Source organism: Agelaius phoeniceus, chromosome 14 (assembly GCF_051311805.1).
Source record: "Agelaius phoeniceus isolate bAgePho1 chromosome 14, bAgePho1.hap1, whole genome shotgun sequence".
Classification (NCBI taxonomy): Eukaryota; Metazoa; Chordata; class Aves; order Passeriformes; family Icteridae; genus Agelaius; species Agelaius phoeniceus.
Genome location: NC_135278.1, coordinates 8,970,444 through 8,994,684, shown reverse-complemented (window position 1 = coordinate 8,994,684; position 24,241 = coordinate 8,970,444). Strand labels below are relative to the sequence as shown.

At 44.7% G+C, this 24,241-nt stretch overlaps 1 protein-coding gene across 4 annotated transcripts in view; it reads left to right on the top strand.

Annotated features, from left to right (window-relative positions):
- The window catches only part of PAK3 (p21 (RAC1) activated kinase 3), a 125,749-nt gene extending 101,508 nt beyond the window's left edge, over positions 1–24,241 (top strand). For all 4 annotated transcript variants that reach the window (XM_077186138.1, XM_077186137.1, XM_077186136.1 and 1 more), the window contains exons 7-15: positions 329–491; positions 4,897–4,960; positions 8,626–8,674; positions 9,468–9,580; positions 10,457–10,574; positions 10,936–11,035; positions 11,466–11,662; positions 14,003–14,140; positions 15,644–24,241. In XM_077186138.1, the coding sequence (XP_077042253.1) occupies positions 329–491; positions 4,897–4,960; positions 8,626–8,674; positions 9,468–9,580; positions 10,457–10,574; positions 10,936–11,035; positions 11,466–11,662; positions 14,003–14,140; positions 15,644–15,733 (1,032 nt within the window). In that variant the 3' untranslated portion in view covers positions 15,734–24,241. The remainder of the gene's footprint in view (positions 1–328; positions 492–4,896; positions 4,961–8,625; positions 8,675–9,467; positions 9,581–10,456; positions 10,575–10,935; positions 11,036–11,465; positions 11,663–14,002; positions 14,141–15,643) is intronic.

Genomic DNA, 24,241 nt, shown 5'->3' with positions numbered 1-24,241 from the left:
GTGAAAATGCAGGCTCCCTGTCAGCAGTGATAGCAATCCAAAGATGCAGTTCATATCCTGGCAAGATACATAGGACACACTGTCCTCTGGAGGTGCCAGTCCCTCTCCATGGACTATATCAGCAAGTCCATGAAAGTTGAACATGAAACTGGCCATGAACTTGTAACCTTTCATTTTTGCTTGTTCAGTTTGAGAAGTGGACAGCAAAACCAGTTTTAGAGTCCTGGATGTGGCTGACACGATCTTCCTAAGGGTTCATACTTGAAATATGATCTCAGGGGGATCTCTGCCAGCCACCTTTCTGACACAAAATAATTTCTTGTCACAGATCTACACCCGCTCTGTTATTGAACCTGCCGCTGCACCAGCACCTGCTAAAGAAGCCACCACTCCCCAGCCTGAAAACTCCAACACAAACACCCTGTACAGAAACACAGACCGGCAGAGAAAAAAATCCAAGATGACAGATGAGGAGATCCTAGAGAAACTGAGTATGTATTGGGTATTTTGAGTCTGCCAGAGCAGTGTATTTGCTGCAGGTGTCAGCATTAGCTGTACCAAATGTTTCTTGCAGTTTAGTGTCACCGAGTCGTTTACAACTCCCTACAGAAACTGTTGTGCTTTGAGGCAGCAAGAGAACACTTGGGGTGTTCCTGCTGCCTCTGAGGGCAGCTGATACTGGGTTGGGTTTGCCTGAGCTTCCTGCTGTGCTTAAGGCAAAAACAGAGATTGTTTCTGGTTGAGCAAAAAGCTGTGACCTAGTGAATGACATAGGGAACTCTTGTGTACTAATGGCCAAATGAAACAGAATGTTTGGGTTCCTAAATTCTCTCTAGACTCCTAACTTCTCATGGTTCATTGGAGTCAAAATACTTTGCAAAAATCTGTTGGGTTTTTGTTTGTGGGAGGTTTTTTATTGGTGTGGGGTTTTTTACCAGTAGACAGCTGCAGCACTAAACTGGTCCCTTCAGCCTCAGTGAGCTCTCCTTGAGACAGTTACACATTTTCCAGGTATTCTCTTGCTGTCTTTTTTGTAACTGTTATTGCTCCTCCTACTTCTACAGTTTGTTTTTAAGAATTTTACAGTTTTGTCAGTGAGCTCTCCTTTGGAAGGAGCATCTGCTATATATTCCTCAGATAACAAGGCACTTTCTCATGGCTAATTCCCAGCCAGTTAATACTATTAGAATCCTGACTATTGGCTCCAGCCCCTGTGCACATCATACTCTACTGAAGCACATCAGGCCCTTCCTGATTCTGCAATGCAACCAATTGAATTTGCTTCTTGCATGTGATAGCTGCCAGTGCAGTGTTCTCAGATTAAATGGTTGGTTCAGAGCAGAGCCAGGTTATTCTGTGTCTACCATTAATTGTTAGTAAAAAAAGCAGATTGATCTACACCTCCTTCTTTCAGATCACAAAGCCAATAATGTGTCTTTAATGGAGGCACCTGCTTGTAATAGAGTGCTGTGTGGCTGTGGCTTTTTCTCAGTGGTTGCCATTGCTCAACCTTGTCATCCTTGCCCTGCCCCTGATGCTGCTGTGAATGCACAGGCTGGAGCCTTCCTTAGCTGTGAGATTTCAGCTGCTTGCAGTTTCCTGCATCCTTACCAGGCTGACATGAATCTCAGTGACATTAGGGAGTATCCAAGGGATAAATTCAGTAGCTTTAGCTGAGGGCATGGTGAAATAAATTCCAGAGCAGGTGGTCACCTGCAGGTATGTCAGCTTATAGAGAGGAATTCTGCTTGTTCAGCTGATGCTAAATGTTTGAGGCAGGCTTCCTCCCCTGAGATCTACAGGTACCCTGCATCCATGAGCTCAGGTATGTCTATCATTTATTCAAGATGCTGTATATCCAGGTTGGGACTGGGCCCTAGACTTTTGGGGAGTTACAGCTTTAAAATGTTACATTCTTTCATGCTTTTTCTTTCTTAACAATTTGCTACCAAGTGAGCAAGCTCTGAATGTCTGCCTTGGGCAAATTGTGATGTGGGCAATGAAAATATTTTTGTGCTTTCATGAAGCTATCTGAAAACAGGCATGATGCTTTTTTATTGAGTCTTGAACTAATTGTATTTAAGCAGTGTGGTGCTTGTTCTATTTTAACTTGCATGACTGCTCCACCTTGCCTACTTCCCTCACAATTCTTTCTATGCTACTTTTAGGAAGATGTCCCCTGCCCTCTTTTATCTAAAATGGCTTTCATAATTCTTTTCTACTTGAAATAGCTTGAGTTCTTTTAGAGCTTTTAGACTTTTATTAGTGAGTAAAGACTGTAATATTGAGATAAGATCAAATAAAATTTTGTCTGTAATGAAATCATGACTATGTTCTACGGATAACTATAAAACAGAACTGGCCCAATTCAGGTTTCTTATCCACTTAATTTAGGACTTGATAAAGGAAAGTGCTTAAAGACATCAAAATAGCTGATAGGTTTGTCTTTTGTCCAGAGCAGGGAGTGCTTGTCTGAGCAGGAGCTGTGTACCTGTCACTTTGTTGATTTTAATGCTGTAATGTTTGATGTACATTGGCTTAAGTACAGGGAACCAACCACAAACAACTGCCTTGGAAAAGCAGCTACTCAAGTCTTGAGGAAAAACTCAGAAAATCTGAACTGCAAAAAGTGGCAAATTTGGAAAATAATTTTTAGAAATCTTTCTTCTTCAGTCCTTCTCTTTATTGTTTTCTGAAGTGAATGAACTTCCATGAACTTGTGATATCTGTTCTAGTAGATACACCGTTCCATTAACTTGCTGAAAATAGCACCTAGCCAGGCACTGGCAGCACAGTGTTCTTCCTGTTGTCCAGCCCAGCACAGAATTAGAGCAGTGTTTGATTTGCTGCTGCAGAGCTCATGGGGCTGTGAGCCACAGGGTGTGAGTCAGTCCCATGTGGGACAGTCTGGCCCCATCACCCATTGTGGACTTCATGCCACTGACAGCTGAAGTTAAACCTTGCCCTGCTTGACACCTTCTTGCACATTTGGAGATGCCAGGAATCTGATGGGAAGGAAAAAAAGCAGTAATTAGGATATTTTGTCTGTGTCTAATGAAAGAGCCAAAATCTGATAGATAGTCTCAAACAAATCGAAAGGCTTAATTCAATAAACAGTACTGGTTTTTCTGGTCTGGTAGTTTCCTTGATAGAATGCAAACAGTGAAGCCTGAGGTGGTGGCTCAATGCAAATGTCTTCTAAGCACTTACCTTGGAATGTACATCACAGAAATAATTTACGAAGATGAGTTCAGAAGGAAAGACTTCAGTGATCTGCAGCTTATTTCCTTTGACTGATCTGGCTGTATCCCTGTATTACAAATAAATATTTGTTTGCCTGTGCATCCAAAACAAAACTTGATGATGCACCATTCCCTCTTAGTAGTCACAAACTCCTCTTCCCTCTGTTCAGGCCATTTGTATGGAGCAGAGAGGTCTCAGCATCCAAATGGGCATCTGACTGGCTGCCTAGCCAGGAATCTGCCTGCCAGCACAGTGAGAAGACAGGGCATCAGCACCATCTGGTACACTCCCTGCTACAGCAATTTTGCAGCCCTTGGCAAAGGTGTTAATGGGAGCTGCAGGAGAAGAGGTTTCCATTGCCCCACATGCTAACTCCCCTTACCCAGAGCTCTGGGAATGCCAGCCAGGGCTGATGGCAGGGTGAGCCTGCCTGCTGCCTGGGATGCCCACATGGTCTCAAGTGCCCTGAAGTGGTCCTGCCCTGCTGTGCCAACCTGCAAGAGTCAGGTGGATTGGTGTGTTGGGAGCCCAAGCTGGGAAACCTTCAGAGTCTGGTTAACTTTTCATAGTTTCATCTCACTGAAACAAATGGCATAAAGCAAAGCTCATTCTGCTTCTCTAGAGCAGGTCTTCACTACAAAGTAACTTTTCAGTAGAGAAGAACATGACTAGAGGACTCTGGGGCTCCCTTCTAGCTGACTAGAAGGAGGGATAGGAGATGAGAAGGTATGAGAAGGTATAATAAACCTCCTGCTCACACTGTGGAGCTTGATCATCCCACTGCTGCAGCATGGAGCTTCCAGGGGGCAGCAGCCCCTTGTTTGATCTGTCTTCTGCATCATATCATCTGGGCTCAGGATCAGCATCCCTTTGGGCAGCTGTCTGTGTCACACCAGCACCCCAGGAGCACTGCTGTCCTGTTAGCCACCCTGCTGGTTTCAGGAGAACATGAGCACAGTGTGTGTGTGGTGATGAGAGGGTGAGTCCGGTGTGAGTGGTGGGGCTGTGTCACATTGAAAACCAGCCGTGTGGTTCTTGAAATGGTGCAGGGCAGGGATGTCTTCAGAACTTAGCCTGGAAACCAGTGATGAGGGCCCTGGTTCTGAAACCCCATCATTCTTGATGGTAAAATGAAATGCTGTTCACTGCAAACATGAAGGCATTCTTTTGGCAAACTGCTGAAAGGTTGAGATGGTCTCCTCCTCTCCTGGAAGCACTTGCAGTACTCTTCCTGTTCCAAAAATGGTACCTGCTCATAAAAAAGTGAACACAAAGTACATTTAATCTTCAGAAGTAGTAAACTTTTTGTTGAATCACAGTGTGTTTATTCCCAAGAAAATACAGGCAGAGTTGTTATAGCTCTCCTTAATGTTTGTAGTGAACAAATGCTTGCATTGGTGCCTCTTGTTTTCTGATCTCTGTCTGTTCTGAATGTTTCTCCTTGTGTTCAGTTTCTTGTCAGGGTAACCCTAAAGGACTGTAGTAAATCAGTGTTTATGGAGGCCATCTGTGCTGTGGAGCTGCCTCTGTTGCTGTTGTTACTCAACTGACCAGAAATGGCCCAAAGCCCCAGACAGTGGGGCTGCATTTCAGATCTTCTGGAAGGTGGAATCTCTGGTTTGAAGTGAGAATCTTGCATTTTGTTTCTTTCAGGGAGCATTGTGAGCGTGGGAGATCCTAAGAAGAAATACACTCGATTTGAAAAAATTGGCCAAGGGTAAGTCATATCCCAGTTTCTTGTACAAAACCACGGGCCAGGTATTTTGGTGGTGGAGCATCAAGCATGAAGAGAGGCAAGCTCCAAACATGTTCAGATATCATCAGCTTTAGATCCTCCTGTCTCTCAGTACTGATCAGAATTTATAACTGTGGTCAAAAGTAATTGAAAGACTACTTGATGCTGACAGAATCTCATCTGCAGCAAGGAGAAAGGCCTGAAGGATCTCTTGTCCCTCAAGTGTGTGGCTCTTGTTTGCTTATTTTCTTATGAGAAATCATTTTTGTATGTCTCAAAATAATACGACCATGCTGAAGAAAGAAGAAAAAACATTATTACCTAAAAGAGAAACATACCACCTGATAGCTGTCAGCTGATGGCTCTCAGTAATGTTTATTTCAAATATTTGCTTTAAACAATATTCAGTGGTCAGGCTTATAACCACATAGTTTAGAAACTGAAACCAGAGATTAAATAATAAGCTTTTTTTTTCTAGCAGGGGTGGTAAAACCGAAAAATTCAGTAATAGACACAGTGCTAGTGCACTTCAGAGGAAGATACATCATCTGCCTTGTGGCAGATCTCTTGTGGATCCTGCAGGTTCTAGGCATTTATTGAAAATAATCACCCAAGCCATTCCCTTTTGAAACCCAGCTTTGCTAACTGTAAATTGGATCAATTTGAAATATTTCCTCTGTGAGGAGGCAAGAACAAAAGAACTTACCTCAAAATTAGGTATCTGACTTGCATTTTAACTGTGGGCTGCCTGCACCATTGGCGTTTCCTTGGCAGTGTTGTTCCAGGAGGACTGGCACCATCTGTGTAATGCCAGGCCACTGCTGGCAGTGTAGGACAGAAGCTGTTTTCTGGCATCAGGAGATATTTTTCTGCCTTAACTGTTTGTGGGGTCTGAGCTCAGAGTAGTCTGTTGCTAACCTGGAATAGTTAATGTACTGCAATAAGGCTGACACACCCCTGCCCTTTCTCTGGCAGGTTTATCTTAAATCTCTGTGATTTGGTGGGGCCCTTGTGGGAAGGTTTTTATGCTCCATTCATTGTATAAAAACCCTTTCTCAAATTCCAACCTGTTTCCTATCTGAACCTTTAGTTCTTACTGTCATTTGTAAAATGTCAGTAGAAACTTCAAGCTGTGCCTGTCTCCTAGGAAAGGGGTGTCAGCTGAACAAGTGAGAGCAGAATAAACATGTGTGTGAAGCAGATTATTGCTGTCACTGTGAGAACGTGACCATCACCCTCACGTGGGAGTGAGCTTGTACAAAGGTGCCTTGACAACTGGTGGAAAGACAAGTGGCTGGGATGTGGCCTAAAAGGGTATCTAAATGGATTTCCTCCAGCTTTTAGTGCAGCCTGAAGACTGCATAGCCTCCTTGGGGAGGAGTGTGCTGCCATAACTTAACTCATGCCTCTAACACTGCAGGACAACTTACTGTGATAGGAAAAGATCCTAAAGAGAAAGATGATCAGAAAGATAGTCAAACAGGATGATCAGGAGCACCCAGAGTGCTGCAGGGCTGGGGTTTGGGTGTCTGCAGCAGTGCTGGGCAGTGGCACTGCCTCAGTAGCTGATTTTGCTCAGTTAATGCAGGTGCCAGTTCCTGAGCTTCCACCTCTGCAGTGAGTTGGGTACAGCTGTGCCAAAGACAAGTGTTCTGGTGTTGGAAGTGAGCAGGTTTTTAGCAGCTGCTAATGAGAGCAAGGCAGGGAGAGGTGTGGCTGCTCAGGGAACTGCAGGTAGAGAGCAGCTGCTTATGTGAGGAAAAGCAGCTGGCCAGCACATTGCACTGCATGGCTTCACACAGCTGGGAAGTCAATAAAGACTGTGATGGTTTTACAGCACCTTGCAGTGAGCAGTAGTCAGCAGGGCTGTGCTGCAGAACAGGTCAGTGCTGAGTCCCTGTTTTGTCCTCTGCCTCCAGCTGAGGACTGAAAATGTTGCTGCCACCAGCGGAAACTTAGTTTTAACTAGCACTTGATAAAGAGGTTGTGTTTGCTCAAGCAGTGTTAGCTCTTGTAGCAAGACAAATTAGTCTGGAGCCATGAGCAGCCTGGTTAGTACTGCACTGCATCACAGTGACACAGATCTAATGGTGAGTCCTGGCACTTGCCTAACTGCAGTAAAGACCAGGTGCTGCAGAACAGATTAAAAGTTACTGGTCAGAAATGAGTGGCTTAGAAGTGAAAGCTTGTAATGCAGAATCACAAAGCCTTTGCATTTAATTCGCAGCTTTACTTAAATTACCTTTATCTAAACTCCTCACAAGTAGGTGGCCTGGAGCATTCCAAAAGCATTCTAATTTCAGGAGCTGTTTTGAAATAAAGCCTGATACGACTTTGCTCAGGAGAATCATCACAATGTTAGCAATTCTGAATAAATGTTGTTGACTTCTTATGAAAACAAATTGGATTAATCTTGTCAATTAGTCATAGGAAAATGCATTTGCCTTTATATTAAAAGTGTGCATAGCATGCCCAATGAGAATATTGCTCTCAATGCAGACATAAGGTCTCTGTTGAATTAAACTGCTTCTGAAATATTTCAGCCTGCAGGTAAACAAACAAGCCAGGGGATCATGTGAGAAGGAGCAAACTCATTTTGGCACTTTCAATCACTGGGACACTTGCAAATGCACATTCCTGCTTGTGAGAATTCCCTCCCTGACTCTCTCACTGTTCCTGCAGACATGGGCTTCTTAAGTGATGGCAGTGTAAAGCTGTGGTTTAGCTCAGAAGGAGGGCTTTTCAGGCCCCCAGATGCTTTGAAACTCAAAGGAATTGCCTCTGACTGGGGCCTTTTCAGCCCTTATGTCATTATGGGGAAGAACATCTTTGAAGGAGAGGCAGATGGCAAAGCAAACCCTACCCTGTCTAGTCTGCAGGTGAGCACACTACTTATTTCTGGTGGCTCTACAACACAACCTGTGTGTGCCACAGAAGCAGCACATGGACACCATGAAGAGTCCTTCACATGTTAGGTGCACTCAACAGAAGCAGCTGCCTGCAGTTCTTGACACACAAAGAATCTCTCTAAGTATCCTCTGTTCTGAGTCCTCAATTTGTGTGTGAAATAATAGATGCCTTAACCTGCTCTAGCTGTGACCTTGCAGGATGGCTGGGAAATTGTTTACTTGCATGCTGGAGAAAGCTGTATTTAGATCTTTTCCTCAAATGGCTGTCATATATTCAGGGTTCTCAGAGTGACTGTGTGACATTGCCTGAGTTTGGCAGATGGATTCAATTTAAAGGTGTGAGAAGGCCCAACTGGATTGTGTGTTACATTTCATGAAAAAAACACACTCACAGACACACAGAGAAAATGGGGGAAAAAATCTAAATTAACCACAGCAAAATGGGTAAGATTTGAACGTACTATTTTCCAGTTTCTGTAGACACCCCCCCTTAGGTTTTGAATTAGAATAATGTGACATGTACACTGGACATTTGCACCAGCCCTTCTTCTTCATGTTGGACCTCAGTTTTCTCTGCATGACAAAGGGCTGGTGGGCTGCCATGCTGTTGGCTGAGGAGTGGGTGAACCCTTATAAACACTCCAGGCAACAGAGCTCTCCTGTCTGGGCTGGCTTTCGCTTCCAGGGAATAAAGTGTTTCTCAGTGTTTCTCAGTTTCTCCTGCTGTTCTGTTTCTAGGGCTTCAGGAACTGTTTATACAGCGATTGACATCGCCACAGGACAAGAGGTGAGTGTCAAAAATCCCAGCAGATTCTGCAGCTCTTGAGTGCTTTCCCCTCTGCTATGGCTGGAGCTTTGGGTGGCCAGTAGAGCTTTCCTGCAAAGGCTGTTCCTCTGAAGCATGGACAAATGTCAACTGGCAAAATCCATCATTGCTGTCTGCAGCTATTCAGTGGAAGGTCTTTAAGGGCAGTGTGGTTCTGTGCCTCAGTAACTGAGCACTTACTGTGGCCACATGCTTTCCAGCAACACTGGATCTGAGGTTTTCATAAATGCCTGAAAAGGTGCCTGTGAATTCCTAGAATAAGTAAGGGCCTTGATACTCTCTGTGCTTGGCTGGATGCTTCCATAGCTTTTTAGTCCAATTTTAACCCATAGCTTTTAAGTCCAGTTTTAAGAGATGAATATTTTTACTTGCTCTGTCTTCAGAACATGTTGGTGCTCTCCACAGTATTGTTGATCCCACCCTGGTACCATGTTACATTATCCCTGAATGGTTTTTTTTAATGGAGAGAAATCTGCTAAGAAATCCCAACAAGCTTTTGTGCCAATAAAAAGTGGATAATTTTTATTGCCAGTATAAACGTATTGGTTTAGAAATTGTTCTGTCTCTGTTCCCCATTATTTTTCTTGTTATTTTTCTTGTGGAACAACATCCATAATGTATGTCTGTGTTTGCTTTGTTATGAAATCAAGAATAGCAGGTGATACAACCAAAAATCATGCAACTGTCCACTGCATGTTCATTCTGACCTCGTACAACAGACTACTCACGTTTATGGTTTTTAATGTCATTTTAGGTGGCCATAAAGCAAATGAATCTCCAACAGCAGCCCAAAAAGGAACTAATTATCAATGAAATCCTGGTCATGAGGGAAAATAAGAATCCCAATATTGTTAACTATTTAGACAGGTAAGTTGTTCTGTATTATCATGTGAATGTTCGTTTACACACTGCAGGCCAAAGGTTAAAAGAACCCTTTGATCACTGCAGAACATGGAGCTCTTTATTTTTTCTCTACACATCTCCAGTGGATGGGAGGAGATTGCATTGGCTCTGCATTAGTCTGTTCTGGCATGCATAGTTTGAAGTTGCTTTTCAAAAACCTTGACCAGGCATATCTTACTAAAACAACAGTCTGTCAGCTCCATGTTCCAAGTATTTCCATGTTGTTTTGTTGTTCTGGGTTGGTTTTTTTTTTTCAAAGTTGATCAGATTTTCTGTGTCTTGTGCAAGGTGCTGACAAGAAATTCTTTCCTAGAAATTCTTTCCTTTGGGTGGTTTCTACTATTTTCCATTGCTGGGGATGCCAGGAAGACTTAAGTTCTTGTTTCCAGAAACACCTAATTTGACAGTTTTTTAATGGCCTTTGCTGTTTCTGAATGTATGTTTTGCAAGGTTTTCCAAACATTGGACCAACTTCTGTCCTCAGTGGTGCACACCCTCCTCCCATGGATAACTTTGAAAGTTATGTTGCCTCATTCCTGGGGTTAGTGGTGGAATTCATGAGTTAAGATGATTAGCTAGCTGGTGGCATGTATCCTGGTTCCAGATTTATCTTTGTTTGCTTATCTTACTAAGTGCATTCTTCCCTTTCTTGTCACCTAAGATATCTCCTTTTTCCACTGTGCAGATTCCAAGAGCTGTGTAGCCTAGAAGGAATGTCCTTTTCATTTTATTCTGTCTTCATTTGCAAGTGACCTGGAGACACGAATCAGTTGTAGGTTATGATTATTCATTAGTTTGGCTATGCACATTCATCCCCACAGCATTGTTTTCTCCTTTCAGCTACCTTGTAGGTGATGAGCTGTGGGTGGTGATGGAGTACTTGGCTGGAGGCTCTTTAACTGATGTTGTCACCGAGACATGTATGGATGAAGGACAGATTGCTGCTGTCTGTCGGGAGGTGAGGGGTCCACTTGTGCTTCTGTTTGCATGGACAAGGTGATGCTTCTGCTTCTGTGGTGTTGTCATTATATGGAGAAGAAAGAGCAGATCCACTGCAGCAGCAGTCATTCTGTCTGTGTTTGCAAGGGACAGCCTGTAGCAACAATTGATGTTTCCCTTTCAAAAGCTAGTATGTGCCTTCCCCTAGAATGACATGACTGTAACAGGGTTGGAGCAGCAAGCTCTTCCCTTGGCTGCACTGTGTTCTGCCATTCCTCACCACTCCTCTAGAAAGGAAATCTCATAAAACCATTTCCTGTCTTGTGTGATGAAATCATGACATGAATTTTTACCCTTATATTTCTTTTTTCTCTTACCAGTGCCTGCAAGCCCTGGATTTCCTTCATTCCAACCAAGTGATCCACAGAGACATCAAAAGTGACAATATTCTTCTTGGGATGGATGGATCTGTCAAATTGAGTAGGTATTCCTGGTCACATGCAGCATTCCTGGATGTGGGGTGGGGGATTCCTTTTGAGTGACAGCCAGTTCTCCAAAGGTGGTGCTGGTGGGAGCACCTGGACCCTGCTGTGAGGGCACAGCTGCAATGTGCAGAGAGATCCAGAGAGAAACAGGGTGTCAAGAGTGGCTTTGCTTTGTGTATGACCCTTCCAGAGTGGAGGGAGTTACTGTCTAAAGCTTCAAGTGATTAAGTAAAAGCCAGTGGATGAAACATGAGGGTTTCTTTGAGTGGCCAATTCCATATTACCTTGGCTACAGCCCTGAGGAAACACAGCATGGCTGCTTTTCCAGCTAGATTCCACAGTGCATTCTCAGACCTAAAGTGGGGGTTCTTTTGCTTGGTTTTGGAATTCAAGCTGGCTTTAACAGTATTTGTTTTTCTCCTCAGCTGATTTTGGCTTCTGTGCGCAGATCACCCCTGAGCAGAGTAAACGGAGCACAATGGTGGGGACTCCTTACTGGATGGCACCAGAAGTTGTAACAAGAAAAGCATATGGCCCCAAGGTGGACATCTGGTCACTTGGGATCATGGCAATAGAAATGGTGGAAGGAGAACCTCCTTACCTTAATGAAAATCCTCTCAGGGTAGGGTGAAATATCAGATACTGTTGTCTTTCTAATTTGTGCCATATTTTGTCTTCCATGAGATAAAATCCCATTCACATCAGCTTGAACTGGTTCTACAAAGACCCATTTCTAAAAATGTTCCTACAGCACATCAGCATCTGTTGTAGCTTTGGTTGCATCACTGTGAGAAGCTCAGAGGCAAAGTGACATGTACCTTTGCAGAAACTTGCCACTTCAGCCTTCAGCCATGCTTGAAATTTCTCATGCCCTTTTTGAACTCTTTTTGCCCTTTTTGAGCTGTATCTCCCAATGACAAAAATTTTTAAGTGCCGTGCTTCTCCAGTTGGGGAATCTTTATGATAAGCATTGAAGCTGTACCTGCAAGCACAAAACTCTCTTCAGTGTCTCACCAGTGCTGATTGATTACCTGAACCTTCCAGGAAAGACCGCTGTTCTAATAATGCAATTATTTATTATCAAACACATTTCTAAAAGTATCTTTTAGCATAGATACTTGTAGAAAACTAGTGTATTTTGAAGTTTTCAGTTTTATCCTAATATCTTAAAATGAAATGGCCAGTTCTTACACCAAATGAGTAGATAGTAGTGAAGGAATGCATACCAGATAAAACCTCATGACTGACAGCTGAAACAAAATGCTGCACAGTTAATTCCTGTGGTAATTTATGAGAAAATTAACTTTTACCTATATGTATACATGCATACATATGTTTTGTTAAGGCTACAATTAAAATAGAGCATAATCTTTAGTTTTTCCATGCTGTAAGGTTGTGCTTTCTCTGATTTGTGGCATCCAGACTGTGTATTGCAGACTGACAGAAGAAACTGCAGAAGGTCAGGACATACCTCCCAGCTGCTTAAGAAAAGAATACACCAATTATACAAATTTCACTCTTTCAATTATACAAGTCTTTCACACTTCTTGAAAAAGGTTCCTGAGTTTTCTTGGAAGACTTCCTTTGGTTTGATAGGTGGCCTGGGCTTTTTGGTTCCAAGCACACATGTGCAGTGTTGCCCACTGTGTCACCTCATGAGGGTGGATAAGAAATAAACAGGTTTGGGTTCAGACTGGTGCTGAATTAGCAGAGTGCACTGTAGTGGCAGGGTGACATTAGGCCTCTGTCACTGCAGCCCTGTTGTACTAGCAGAGACCTTTGCACATCACAGTTTTGCTTTTGTTTCCTGTGAACCCATATTTCACTTGCAAAAAATGCAGTTGCCTTGTATAAGGCAGTAAAAGCAGGTGAAAAGGATGAACGTTGTTGATCTGGATGCTGAAAATTCCCTGCTTCCTTAATCTGAAATGTTGATTAGGACTCCTCAAGAGCCTCAGGTCAGCTGTTAGAAAGATAACTGGATTTCCTATTTCTGACCAAATTCACAGTCAGATATACTTGAGATCTGTGTAAGAGGTCTCAGCTGCCTCTGAACAGAAGAGCTTATAAAGCAAGACTGCTTTTTACAGCAAATTTTTTTTAGCTGATAGCACACACTAGTTGTTGGATTTTCTTGAATATATAGAGAACATTTTCCTTTCCTAGCCCAAGCCACTTTCTTCATGTCACTAAGCCTTCAGTAATCCAACTGCCAAAACCTCCTATTTTGTGCCTGGCAGTGTCTGGGATGGGGATGTCATTAATGCATTTACTTGAGTATTAAAATTAGTGGAGGGTTACCGTAGGGATGGAATTACTCCTTTTTCTGATGAGACTATTAAAAGTTTTACCACATAAGTGAAGCTAATTTGGAATTTAGAGGCTACTGAAAGATAGTTGAAGGTGGGTCCTGTCTGCCAATTCTGCCTTTTCATCATAATATATTTGTGCAATTTGACATGTCTGTTGAACGTGAGACTGCAAATGTTTCTGATTTTTTATCCAAGGTATAAGCTGATGGATTTTTTCTTTTTTATCAAGAACAGGCAAAAAAATTAATTAATTGTGTTTTATGGAAGCCATACTTTAGGGACCAGTGAGCTCTGCACAGATGCATTTTGTGTAATAATTCTTTGAAATAATATATTTGAACCACACTGACTCTTTAAAATGGCCTGTAAAGCTGTGTCAGTACTTGGAGAAGTAAAATGTGCTGATGTAGTCCCTATTAACCAAGTCAGCCAATGAAATCAGCTGTCAAGGCAAGATCATTTTGATGCTGGAATAGCTGTGACTGCATCAGGGTTTTTGGGGGGTTTTTTGTTGTTGTTCTTGATGTATGAAAGTCATCTCCAGCCCTTTGCCAGGAAAGAAACTGCCAGTGGAGATTGGAACGTAAAAGTAGGGAGTGTGAGTATTTCTGGGTGTGAATGAAGCAGTGTTGTGTTTGCTCTGTCTCCAGGCACTGTATCTGATAGCTACAAACGGGACCCCAGAGCTGCAGAACCCAGAGCGACTCTCGGCCGTGTTCCGAGATTTCCTCAACTGCTGCCTGGAGATGGACGTGGACAGGCGAGGCTCTGCCAAGGAGCTCCTGCAGGTAGGCTGGGAAGCAGCTGCAGCTGATGTCCAAGGGGTCAGTTTTCTCATCAAATAAAGGCATCAGGTGGCTCCCCCACATATTAATCCCCAGTCTTGGTGCTTTCAAATGAAAACTAAGTAGAATCCTATAATGGTTTGGGTTGGAAGAGACCTTTAAAGGTCATCTAGTCTGACTGAGCTGGGATCTCTTAAACTAGGTCACTCAGAGCCCCATCTGATCTGACCTTGGATGTTTCCAGAGATGGGCTTCCACCTACAACATCCCTGGACAACCTGTACCAGTGTTTCACCACTCTCCTTGTAAACAATTTCTTAATTAGATCAAATCTAAATTGATCATCTTTGGGTCAAAAACCAGTCCCTTTTGATCTGTTGCAACAGGCCCTGCTAAAAAATGTGTCCTCGACTTTCTTACAAGCCCCCTTGAAGTATTGGAGAGTTGCAAAGTGAGGTCTCCACAGGATCTGCCCTTCTCCAGGCTGAGCAAGCCCAGGTCTCTCAGCCTTTCCTCAGAGGAGATATTTTCTGTCTCCTGGTCATTTCTGTGGCCCTGTTTTGTACTTTTGGGAGTAAATTCAGTTTTAATTCTTGACAAAATAACTGAAGTAGAATGATACCAGGTATAGAGGCCTGAAATGGTGTTGACAGCCAAGGTGTCAGAGATTTGGCTGTGGGAAGGAGGAGCCTGTAGGGGGAACACCATGAGCCTCAGAGGGGGCCCCAGCTTGTCCCTCCTGCTCCTGTCTTAGAGGTTTCTGCCACCAAGCTCCATTTTTAGAGGTTTGTGCCACCCAAAACAGGTAAAGCTGATCAGGACTTGTCCCAGCCCTGTTTGCTTCCTGGCACAGTCAGGCTGCTTGAGGTTTGCTGCCAGGTGTTGTGGCAGAGACAGAGCTGCAGAATATGCCACTTGACTGTCCCTGCTGGGAAGGAAGGTGCCAGCCAGCACAGGAGGGCCAGGGGATGGAAAGATAGACACTGCTCTCCCTGCAAACCAGAGTCCATCAGCACTCTGCCACTTGTGTCCCTGCTCTTGACTTGCTGCTGAAAACCTGTACCTCACTACAGGTCTTCAGAAAACACATGAGCCTAAATCCTACTGGGTTACACATTTTTTAGAGGTATTGGAGTTTCCTAAGGAATGACTTACACACATCTTTTTTGACAATTAACATAGTCTGTGTCTTTAGAAAGGGAGAACCTAAGTTAGTCTTTTGAGTTTCCTGAAAGGAACAAAGCTCTGGAGCAGCAAGCAGCATTCCCAGAGCACTGGCAGGGCAAAAATCCCAGCAAACAGAATACACCTGGAAAAATGGATTGATAGGTGTGTGGGCCCTGTTTGCCTGTGATAGCAATGTCCTGGACATGAAGGTGGAAGTGCAGATGGTCCCCTCAGTCCTGTTTCTGAGTATTTCTGGTAAGGAGTGGAATCCTGGTTGAGTCTGTGAGGAACTGAGTTTGGAAAGTAATGGTACTTTTCTTGTTTCTTTCCCTTGGGCAGCATCCATTTTTAAAACTAGCCAAGCCACTCTCGAGCCTGACTCCTCTGATCATTGCAGCGAAGGAAGCAATTAAGAACAGCAGCCGCTAGCACTGCAGGTCGGCTTTCTGCCCTGCCAGCTCAGAGCAGGACTGAGAACACAAACTCTGTAAAACCTCAACTCTCATGCTGCGGGACAGATGGATGGATGAACAAACCAACGGTCACAGTCATGGTGGTAGGACCACCCCAGTTCCTCAAGGAGTAAAAAATTATCATTTGTCTTCTTCCTGCTTTCTGGCTCCTTAATTTATTTTTGAGATGAATCGGGGCTAAGGACAGAGAGGTAATGACAGAAAATGCTTTGCTGCCTCAGTCATTTCCAAGGTAAAGCAAATTCAGTTGGAAGATTCCCTTCCTTCTCACCCTGTGAATAAGCTGTACATTCACTTTTAAATTGTCAGTTCTTTCTTAACGATGTAAAGTCGTGTTTATGGGGTTTTTGGTATGGTTTGGAATTGGAGAAGGGCAATTCTTCATTCATCAACTCCAGACTGCCTTTTGAATACGGCCCACTTGCCAGTTTTTGCCCAGTTGTGGTACTTCTACATGAGGAAGAAAGTGCAATTGCATTTCCAACCAAAAAGGAATGAAGATGGGACAGACAAAACATCCTGTGGAGATAAAGAGTTCAGCTGGGACTGTGTAGTAGTTTGGTTCTTGCCAATTGCATTTGTACCCCTGACTGCAATCTCTGCCCGGGTGAGAGTCTGACTCAGCTGACACAGCAGAAAGATCAGTTGGTGTGCTCAGAACAGGTTTGTCTGATGCAAAGCTGTCAGAGCAGTGTGAGGGGAGAGTGGGCCCAGCTGTGCCTGGGGCTGAGCCCCAGCAGAGCCCAGAGCAGCCTGAGCATCGGCAGAGCCAGGCTGGGAACAGCAAGAGGCAGCAGCCTGGCCGTGGGTGCCTCCTCCTGGGACAGGACTAATCCTCCTGTCTCAGAGCCAAACTGGGTGGGGGCTGTTCTCCAGGGAAATCGTGGCCATGCTGAGAAAGGCACAGCCTGGTGGGATTGGCCATCCTGAGTCTCTGCAGGAGTAGAGAAGAGCAAACAGAGCAGAGCGGTGGTGTCGCTTCTGAGGGTGCCTGTTCTTCTCCCAGCTGTCTTGTAGCTCCTGGGAAGGGTTCCTAGTGTCTGTGGAATTCTCAGCAGAGGTGGTGGGGGGACCAGGCTGCTCTGCAGGCTCCTGCACAGGTGAGCATCCTTTAGGGACAGGAGTTATGCCCTGGGAACTGAGGCTGACACAGGGAACAACCTGCACAGTTCAGATCTGCAGGAGCCAGTGCAGCAGCCAGTTCGGGAAGAAAGCGCCTTAAAAGCTGGAACTGTGCACTGAGCAAGAACAAAGGTGTGAAAGGCAAAGTGGAATTAATTGCAGAATTACTTGGAGGCACCAGGCCAGCCTGCTTTCTGCTGTCCTACGTATGGCAAGCACTCCGCAATGAAGCTCTTGAGTTCCTGCAAGAGATGGAATTGGGGATGTGCCTGAGGATTGTGCTTGACTAGTCAGCAGATTTGGAAGGGAGCAAAATACTTTCAGTATGCAATTTGTGTTTTATTTATTTGTTTCTGAAAGACATAGTGTGGCTTCACTCAGTAAAAGCATTTGCATGGCATATTTGTTGCTGTATTTTAGGAGTACAACTCATGCAAGACCTTCAAAACAGCAACTGAAGCAACATGCACCCAGTGAGCAAAAAAGCCCCGACAGTAAAACAGCTTTCTGCTCTAGATCTTCACGTTGGCCTGGTCCTGCCAAGGGTTAAATAGCCTTTAAGCTGCTCACCACCTTCATGTCTGGCCAGCAGGAATGAAGGATGCTTGGGCTGCTCTTGAATCAGGCCAGGAGCATGTCTGGCTTTGGCATCCTGTTTAGTTGCAGTCTTTGTGTCGCTCGCGAGTGTCGCAAGTGTCCTTACTGCTGCTGCCCTCACTCTCGCTGGCCACTGCAGTGTCCTTGGCAGGGGCAAACCTCCCTGAGTTACCACAGCTAAGCAGAAATTAACTTTTCTTCATTTCCCGGGGAGCACAACAGGTCCAATTTTTCAGATGGCCAAATAACACACCAAGGCAAGCAGCTCTGCTTTCTGGACTGGAGGAACGTCGGGAGGAGCTGAGGAAGCCACCAGGAGCCCACAGCTGGAGCAACAGTGGTTGACAGGAGCTGGATCAATGGCAGCCAAGCTTTCTCCCCATTATAGAAGCCCCTGGGGAGCGAGAGTGGCCAGGACAGGCTAAGAGGCCATAGCACAGCAGATGGTGCAGAAGGCTGTGCAGGAAGGTGCTGAAGCCCTGCCAGCTTGACCAGGGAGCAGTGGTGTCCACACAGCAGAAAGCTATGGCTTCTCTAAGTCCTTCACCCACCATAATCCATGCAGCAGCCCAGACAGAGCTCTGGTAGGATTGGGCTGCCAGTCAGGTGTCAGTTGCAGGCTGTGTGCTGCTCTTAGGCTAGTCCTGGTGGCAGCAGCATGAGTACAGCTGTGGGACATGTGCCCAACAAGAGGACTTCCTCCACTTCGGGCCAGAGCTACAGCAGGTACGTGAGGGCAGGAGTATCCAAGCCTACTGAGCCCCTTTCCATCATTTACCAGCAGTCCTGGCTAAGGACAAGATCCCATGTGATTGAACTGTGGCAAATGTGACATTGATCTACAGGAAGATCTGGAAGGAGGATCTTGGGAATTACAGGTCTGTCACCCTGACCTCAGTGCTGGGAAAAGTCATGGAGCAGATCATCTGGAGTGCCATCACATAGCACATACAGGACATCCATGGGATCAGGCCCATCTAGTTTGGGTTTGTGATAGGCAGGTGCTGCCTGACCTGCCTGATGTCCTTTTACAACAGCATGACCTGCCTAGGGCATGAGGGGAACAGCTATGGATGTGTCTCCCTGGAATTTAGTAAACCGTGTGTCAGTGTTTCCCACAGCTTTCTCCTGGAGAAACTGGCTGCTCATGGCTTGGATGGATACACTGTTCTCTGGGAAATAAACCTGGATGGATGGCTGGGCCCAGAGAGCCGTGGGGAATGGAGTGACATCCAGCTGGGGCTGTCACTAGGGGTGCACCGGGGCTGGGTGCTGGAGCCAGTTGTGTTCAATATCTGTGTCAGTGATCTGGATGAGGGGATCGAGGGCACCCTCAGGTAACACCAGGCTGGGTTGGAGTGTTGATCTGCTGGAGGACAGGAGGGCTCTGCAGAGGGATCTGGACAGGCTGGATTGTTGGTCCAAGGCCAGTTGGATGAGGTTCAACAAGGCAGAGTGTCAGATCCTGCACTTGGGTCACAACAACGCCCTGCAGCTCCAGGCTTGGGAAAGAGTGGCTGGGAAATGCCTGGTGGGAAAAGAGCTGGGAGTGCTTGTTGAGAGCAACTGAACATGAGCCAGCAGTATCCAGCTACCTGAAAAGAGGTGGGAGCAATGGGGGAATCACTCTTTTCCCAAATAACAAGCAATGGGACAAGAGGAAATGGCTGCAAGTTGCGCCAGGGAAGGTTTAGATTGGATATAGGAAAAATCTCTTCACCCAAAGGATGGTCAAGCATTGGAAGAGGCTGTGCAGTGCAGAGGTTGGGTCACCATCTCTGGAGGGATTTAAAAAGACTTGTAGATAGGGCACTTGGGGACAGGTTTAGTGGTGGGCTTGGCAGTGCTGGGTTGATGGTTGGACTCCACGAGCTCAGAAGTCTTTTCCAACATGAATGATTCTGTTCTGTTTAGAAGACTTTGTTTCTCTTGTGAGGTCCCATTTTTGTCTGTCAGCTCAAGATCTGTGTCTGTAGGAGAAGCTTCCTTGTGAAAGAGTAATTTGGGCTGGAGATGGGCTGCTCTCAATGTGTAAAGCATTCAGCAGGATGAAATATGTTTGTATTCCTGTAAGAAGTGAAGAAATGAGTGACAGTTTCTGTTTCCAGTATGTATTTTATTTTTTCCTATCCACAAAACAGACAACCATCCTTTAAAAGGAAAGCACTTTGTAATGCACATGTTTGCTGGACATACAGTCTAAATACTTCTGTTAACAAACTACTCTATTTGATTGGCAAAGGGGGGAATTTCCTATTTTTTTCCTTTACCTATAAGTATTTTAGCATCTCTACTTCAAAAAAACCCCACCACCACGACTTTCCAGAAGACAGCAGGTATGAAAAATAAGGAAATCAAATGGTAGCTTTTTTTTTTCCTAATCAGTGTATGCCTCAGCATACAGAATATTGTTGGCACTGACTTTCTAAAGACAGCTGCTGTCCTAAGAGGCCTTACTTTTAATTTTATTAAATACTATATTCCTTTTACTTTGCATCAGCAAATCTAGAGATTTTTCTTTAAAACCAGTTCCTGGGAGGCAGACAAGATTCAGCAGAAATAATCTCTGCTGTAGCTGTTTTCAGCATGGACTGTACCTGCCCAGCTGAGACTGTGTGACAGGCAGGGAATGTTCCTGCAGTATCCCTGTGGCTCCGTGCTTGGGACAGTCTCTGGTGCTGATTCACACTCACTGATACTGAAAGATGGCAGCTCTGTTTGTATCCTCCCAGCCTGGATATTAAATGTAGAAAAGACACAAGTATTTTTAAAAAACCCAACAACACAAACCCACAAAAGTCCAGTCCTGAGGGGGTCAAGTCTTATACATTATTTACAGGCTCACAGAGTATATTAGGATGTAGAGCATTGGCCTTGCAGAAAGGAGAGAGACAAATACTGTAAAATCTCTGGAGCCACCTTGGGTTTTCTGACTGCTATCCTCAGATCAAGCAATTAGTTATATATATTTTTGAAGTATTAGAAATAGTCTGTTTCTGTTGCAAAATGAAAACTAAAAGTTTCAGACACTTTTATTCCAAGGTTTTAAAAGATCGGTTAATTGTCTTCATTTTTAAATTAAACAGTGAAATACCCTAGCCAAGAACTTGACTATGATTCCCATCCCTGCAATGAAGACATGAAAATGAGCCAGTAGCTCACTGTGGTTTAAATGTGTTTTGGGACAAAAGCAAGGTAGCAGTAAAGTCAGGGAAGTTTGAGAAGCACAGAAAAGTTTATTTATTTAAGAAAAAAGAAAAAAAATACAACCGTACCTATGTACAATTCCATACAGCTCCTGCATGCACTCCTGGGAACCTGCACAGGGGTGGATCTTACAGTGCTCTCAGGGTTGGATCCCAAACTTGGGCCAGGGTTCCATTCTCACTTCTTGTGTCCATGTAAATATATTTATTCTTCATCTTTGGCTAATGATTGGCCAGTCCACTACACACAAAAGAACTCAAGGGTTTGTGCTGAGTTTCTTTGAAGCCTGTGGCTGCACTTTGGCAGGTCTTTGAGTCAGTCCTTCCCTATGTCCTGCCACCAAAAATGAAGCACACTCCAGTCACCACGAGAAGGGAAGCACCTGTCTCCTGTCCTCTAGTTGTAGGAAATGTCACTGTACTCTATTGTCCATACAGCAGCTATTTCCAGTATATAATCCTTGGTGTGGCTACTGACTATTCCTCACACTGAGCATGTAAATATTTGTATTTCTTAGTCCAGTCCTGAGCAAATCCAGTGAGCAAAGAGCCAGAGAGAGCCCTGTGACATCTGCCATTAAAGGAAGGAGCCAGTGTTTCTTTGCTTGACACCCAGGAATGCACTCAAGTGCCAGCTTTGCCTTGCTAAGTGCTGCCAAGTCAGTGGTCCATACACATCCTGGTCTTGGACCATTCATTCATGCCCAGATGTGCAGCAACTTTAAGATGGGTTGATGAAGACCTATAAATATAAGTGTTCATCCCCCCTTTTTTTTTTCTTCTCCACTCCCCATACCAGGTAAATATCTCCAATTTTATCCCAAGTTTTCAGGAAGCAGAAAAAGGATAACCTTTGTCTTTCAAGAGAAACCATCCAAGCTTTTTTTGAGTGTGATTTGCACTTCAGGGATCTTCAAAACCTCTCTTTTCTTGTGTCTGTCCTTGAGCTGACGGGGTAATTTTATTTTTCTCACTGAAACTTGAAGAATCTTACTTATCCATCTCTCTTTGGATGCAGTTAAGAGCTGATTGCCATAATCCTAGGTGTGCATCATGCCTGCAAACCATCACTGGCCTGAGCCTACCAACAGTTGCATGTACCTTTGGTTACAAGAGTTATCTCAAAAGAAAAACTGGTCTTACAGCAAAGAGGAGGGGTGCCCATATGCTCTGTATGAGTGCCCTTGGGGCTGCCATGTGGGTACAAGCCTGCAAGCCTTGTTCTTGCTGCTTAGCAATTCCCCCAGGCAAGCACTTGAGTTCTGTGAGAATCTGACCCTGAGGAAACTGGGGGCAATATCATTGGTTAAAGTTGATAATACTGGAAACTGCTAATTGATTTAATAGCCTGTGATCACAGTGACTTTGTCCTGCACAGTTTCCAAGCAGACACACATCAGCTGCAGCACCTGTGTGTAAGGTACTTTCTGCTCTCTTTGGTGGCACCATCTTTGCAGCTGCTGGAGGCTTGTGAGCAGCACCTGCCTCACCCAACTGAGGCACAGACCCAGCAGGAGCAGGGTTGGGCACCATGGCCTGGGTTGGAATGCAGGTCAGAAGAGCTGTCAGACCCATGTGCACACACCTTGGAATCACAGCTCCTGGTGTTAGAGGTTTATGGATGCCAGCCACTAGAACAGGTTCTGACCCTGGTATCCAGAGGTCTTTTCCAACATAAAGTATTCTGCAGTTCTGTGATTCTGTTTGCTGGATTCAGCTAGGTCCATGTTGGCAACTTCATTTTGATCAAAAAGTTTCATCTTGGTCAGCTCTTGTGGCCTAAGGCTTCAGCTCCTTTAGCTCCTAGTGCTGAGCAGCTCATGCTAAATGAGATGACTGGGGGAGAAGAATACATCTCATCCAATTTCTTCTAGAACACTGAGAGGGTGAGTGTGTGAAAACATGAGTATCATTTATGTGCAACCTCCTCTCTGCCCTTCATGCCTCTCAGGGGTTTGAAGCAAGAAAGAGCTTCCCAAAAGGGTGGAATGAAGCAGCATGTTACTTCTCCCAGGTCTCACTCTTCCCAGTCTCTGCACTTGAATAGTTTTGTCCCTCTTTCTGTGCCCTTTGCTGCCCCTGTGCTCAGTGGCTGCTACCCAAGACTGTGTAACGGGCACAGATAAAGTGGTTGAGACCCTCATTTCTCTGTCCTTTGAGCTGCCTGGTCACAGCAGCCTTTTCCATCTGGAAACTCGATATGGGGAGGGAGCAAGACCTCCAGGAGCCCAGGGCCTGCCATCTGAAGGCAGTGCATGGAGGGCTCCCAGATGCCTCAGGTGGTGTGACACCACTGCAAATGGGAGGGAACAGTGGCAGGAGGTTGTTTTGAAAGGTCCATTTGCTGCTGCATGCTGTGTGTCCAGCCCTGCTCCAGGCTTAGGGATCAAATTCAAGCACTGTTGCTGCTCCCTCTGGAGCCAGTGAGAATTTGGTTGTTGCTTCAATTACAACTGAACTGGTTGCTGAAGCAGCAGGTGCTGACAGTGCCCCAGGCCCTGGGCTGGATGGGTCCCTTGGCTGCCTGGGTGAGTGGGAGCTGCCCCTTTTTCTCACTCTGCCTCACACAAAACTGGTCACAAGTGGGTCAGCAGAGCAAACAGGCAGCCTGTGAGTCTCTTCCACCTTGTCTCTTGAGATTTTTGACCTTTGAGCTTAAGCTGTACAAAGGCAACTGCTTTTGGTCCCTCTGTGTATCCCCACGTTAATCAATGCTGCTAAATCCGTCTGTAGCACAGCCAGGGGGAAGGAAAGGCCTCAGCCCTGCAGGGCCAGGGGCTGCCTGAGCAGCTCAGCCAGCAGGAAAGGAGCTGCTCCACACAGGAGCCAGGAACCAGGGACTGCAGCACCTCCTTCTTGGGCAGAGCCCAAATGCCGTGGGGGAACGTTGGCAGAGTTATTCTCGTGCACTGGTGCGTCAGCACTGCAGGTGCTGTGCCTGCAAACACATGGTTTGAGATCTGCAAAGGAATTCTGCAACTCTTGACTGGATCAGGATGTCACCAGTGCTAAACTCCAGTTTAGTCCAAAGCAACCAGTTTACACCTATGCTGGTGTGTGCTAGATCTTTTTCTTCAGGGTATCCAGACAAAAGTAAACAGAGGAGGAGCCTACATTTTCATTGTTTATCAGAAATGTATCTCATTTTGCTGTACATTCCTTTTTTAGGACGTGTTATCTGTTTAAAAAAAAGAAAAAAGAAAAGAAAAAACAGAAAAAATACGAAAGAGAAAAACAAAAAACAAATGTGTAGTGAAAAATCTTCTGTAACTTTGGATTAAGAGGTAACTGATCTTTTTAAAAGGAGAACTAAGTTATTTACTTTGTAAATGTGCTGATGGCATGGATCCATCTTATTGACCTCAGCATCCTTTTTTTAAAGATTTTGGGTTTTGTTTCCAATATTAAGTTATTTTAAATTGTGGTTAAAGCAATAGGAAATTGAAATATGGATTGTGCATGACTGTGTCTTGAGTGTAAAAATATTGCAGTTTGAAACTTGGACCTAAAGTATTGCAAATAAAAGTTATAAATTCCAA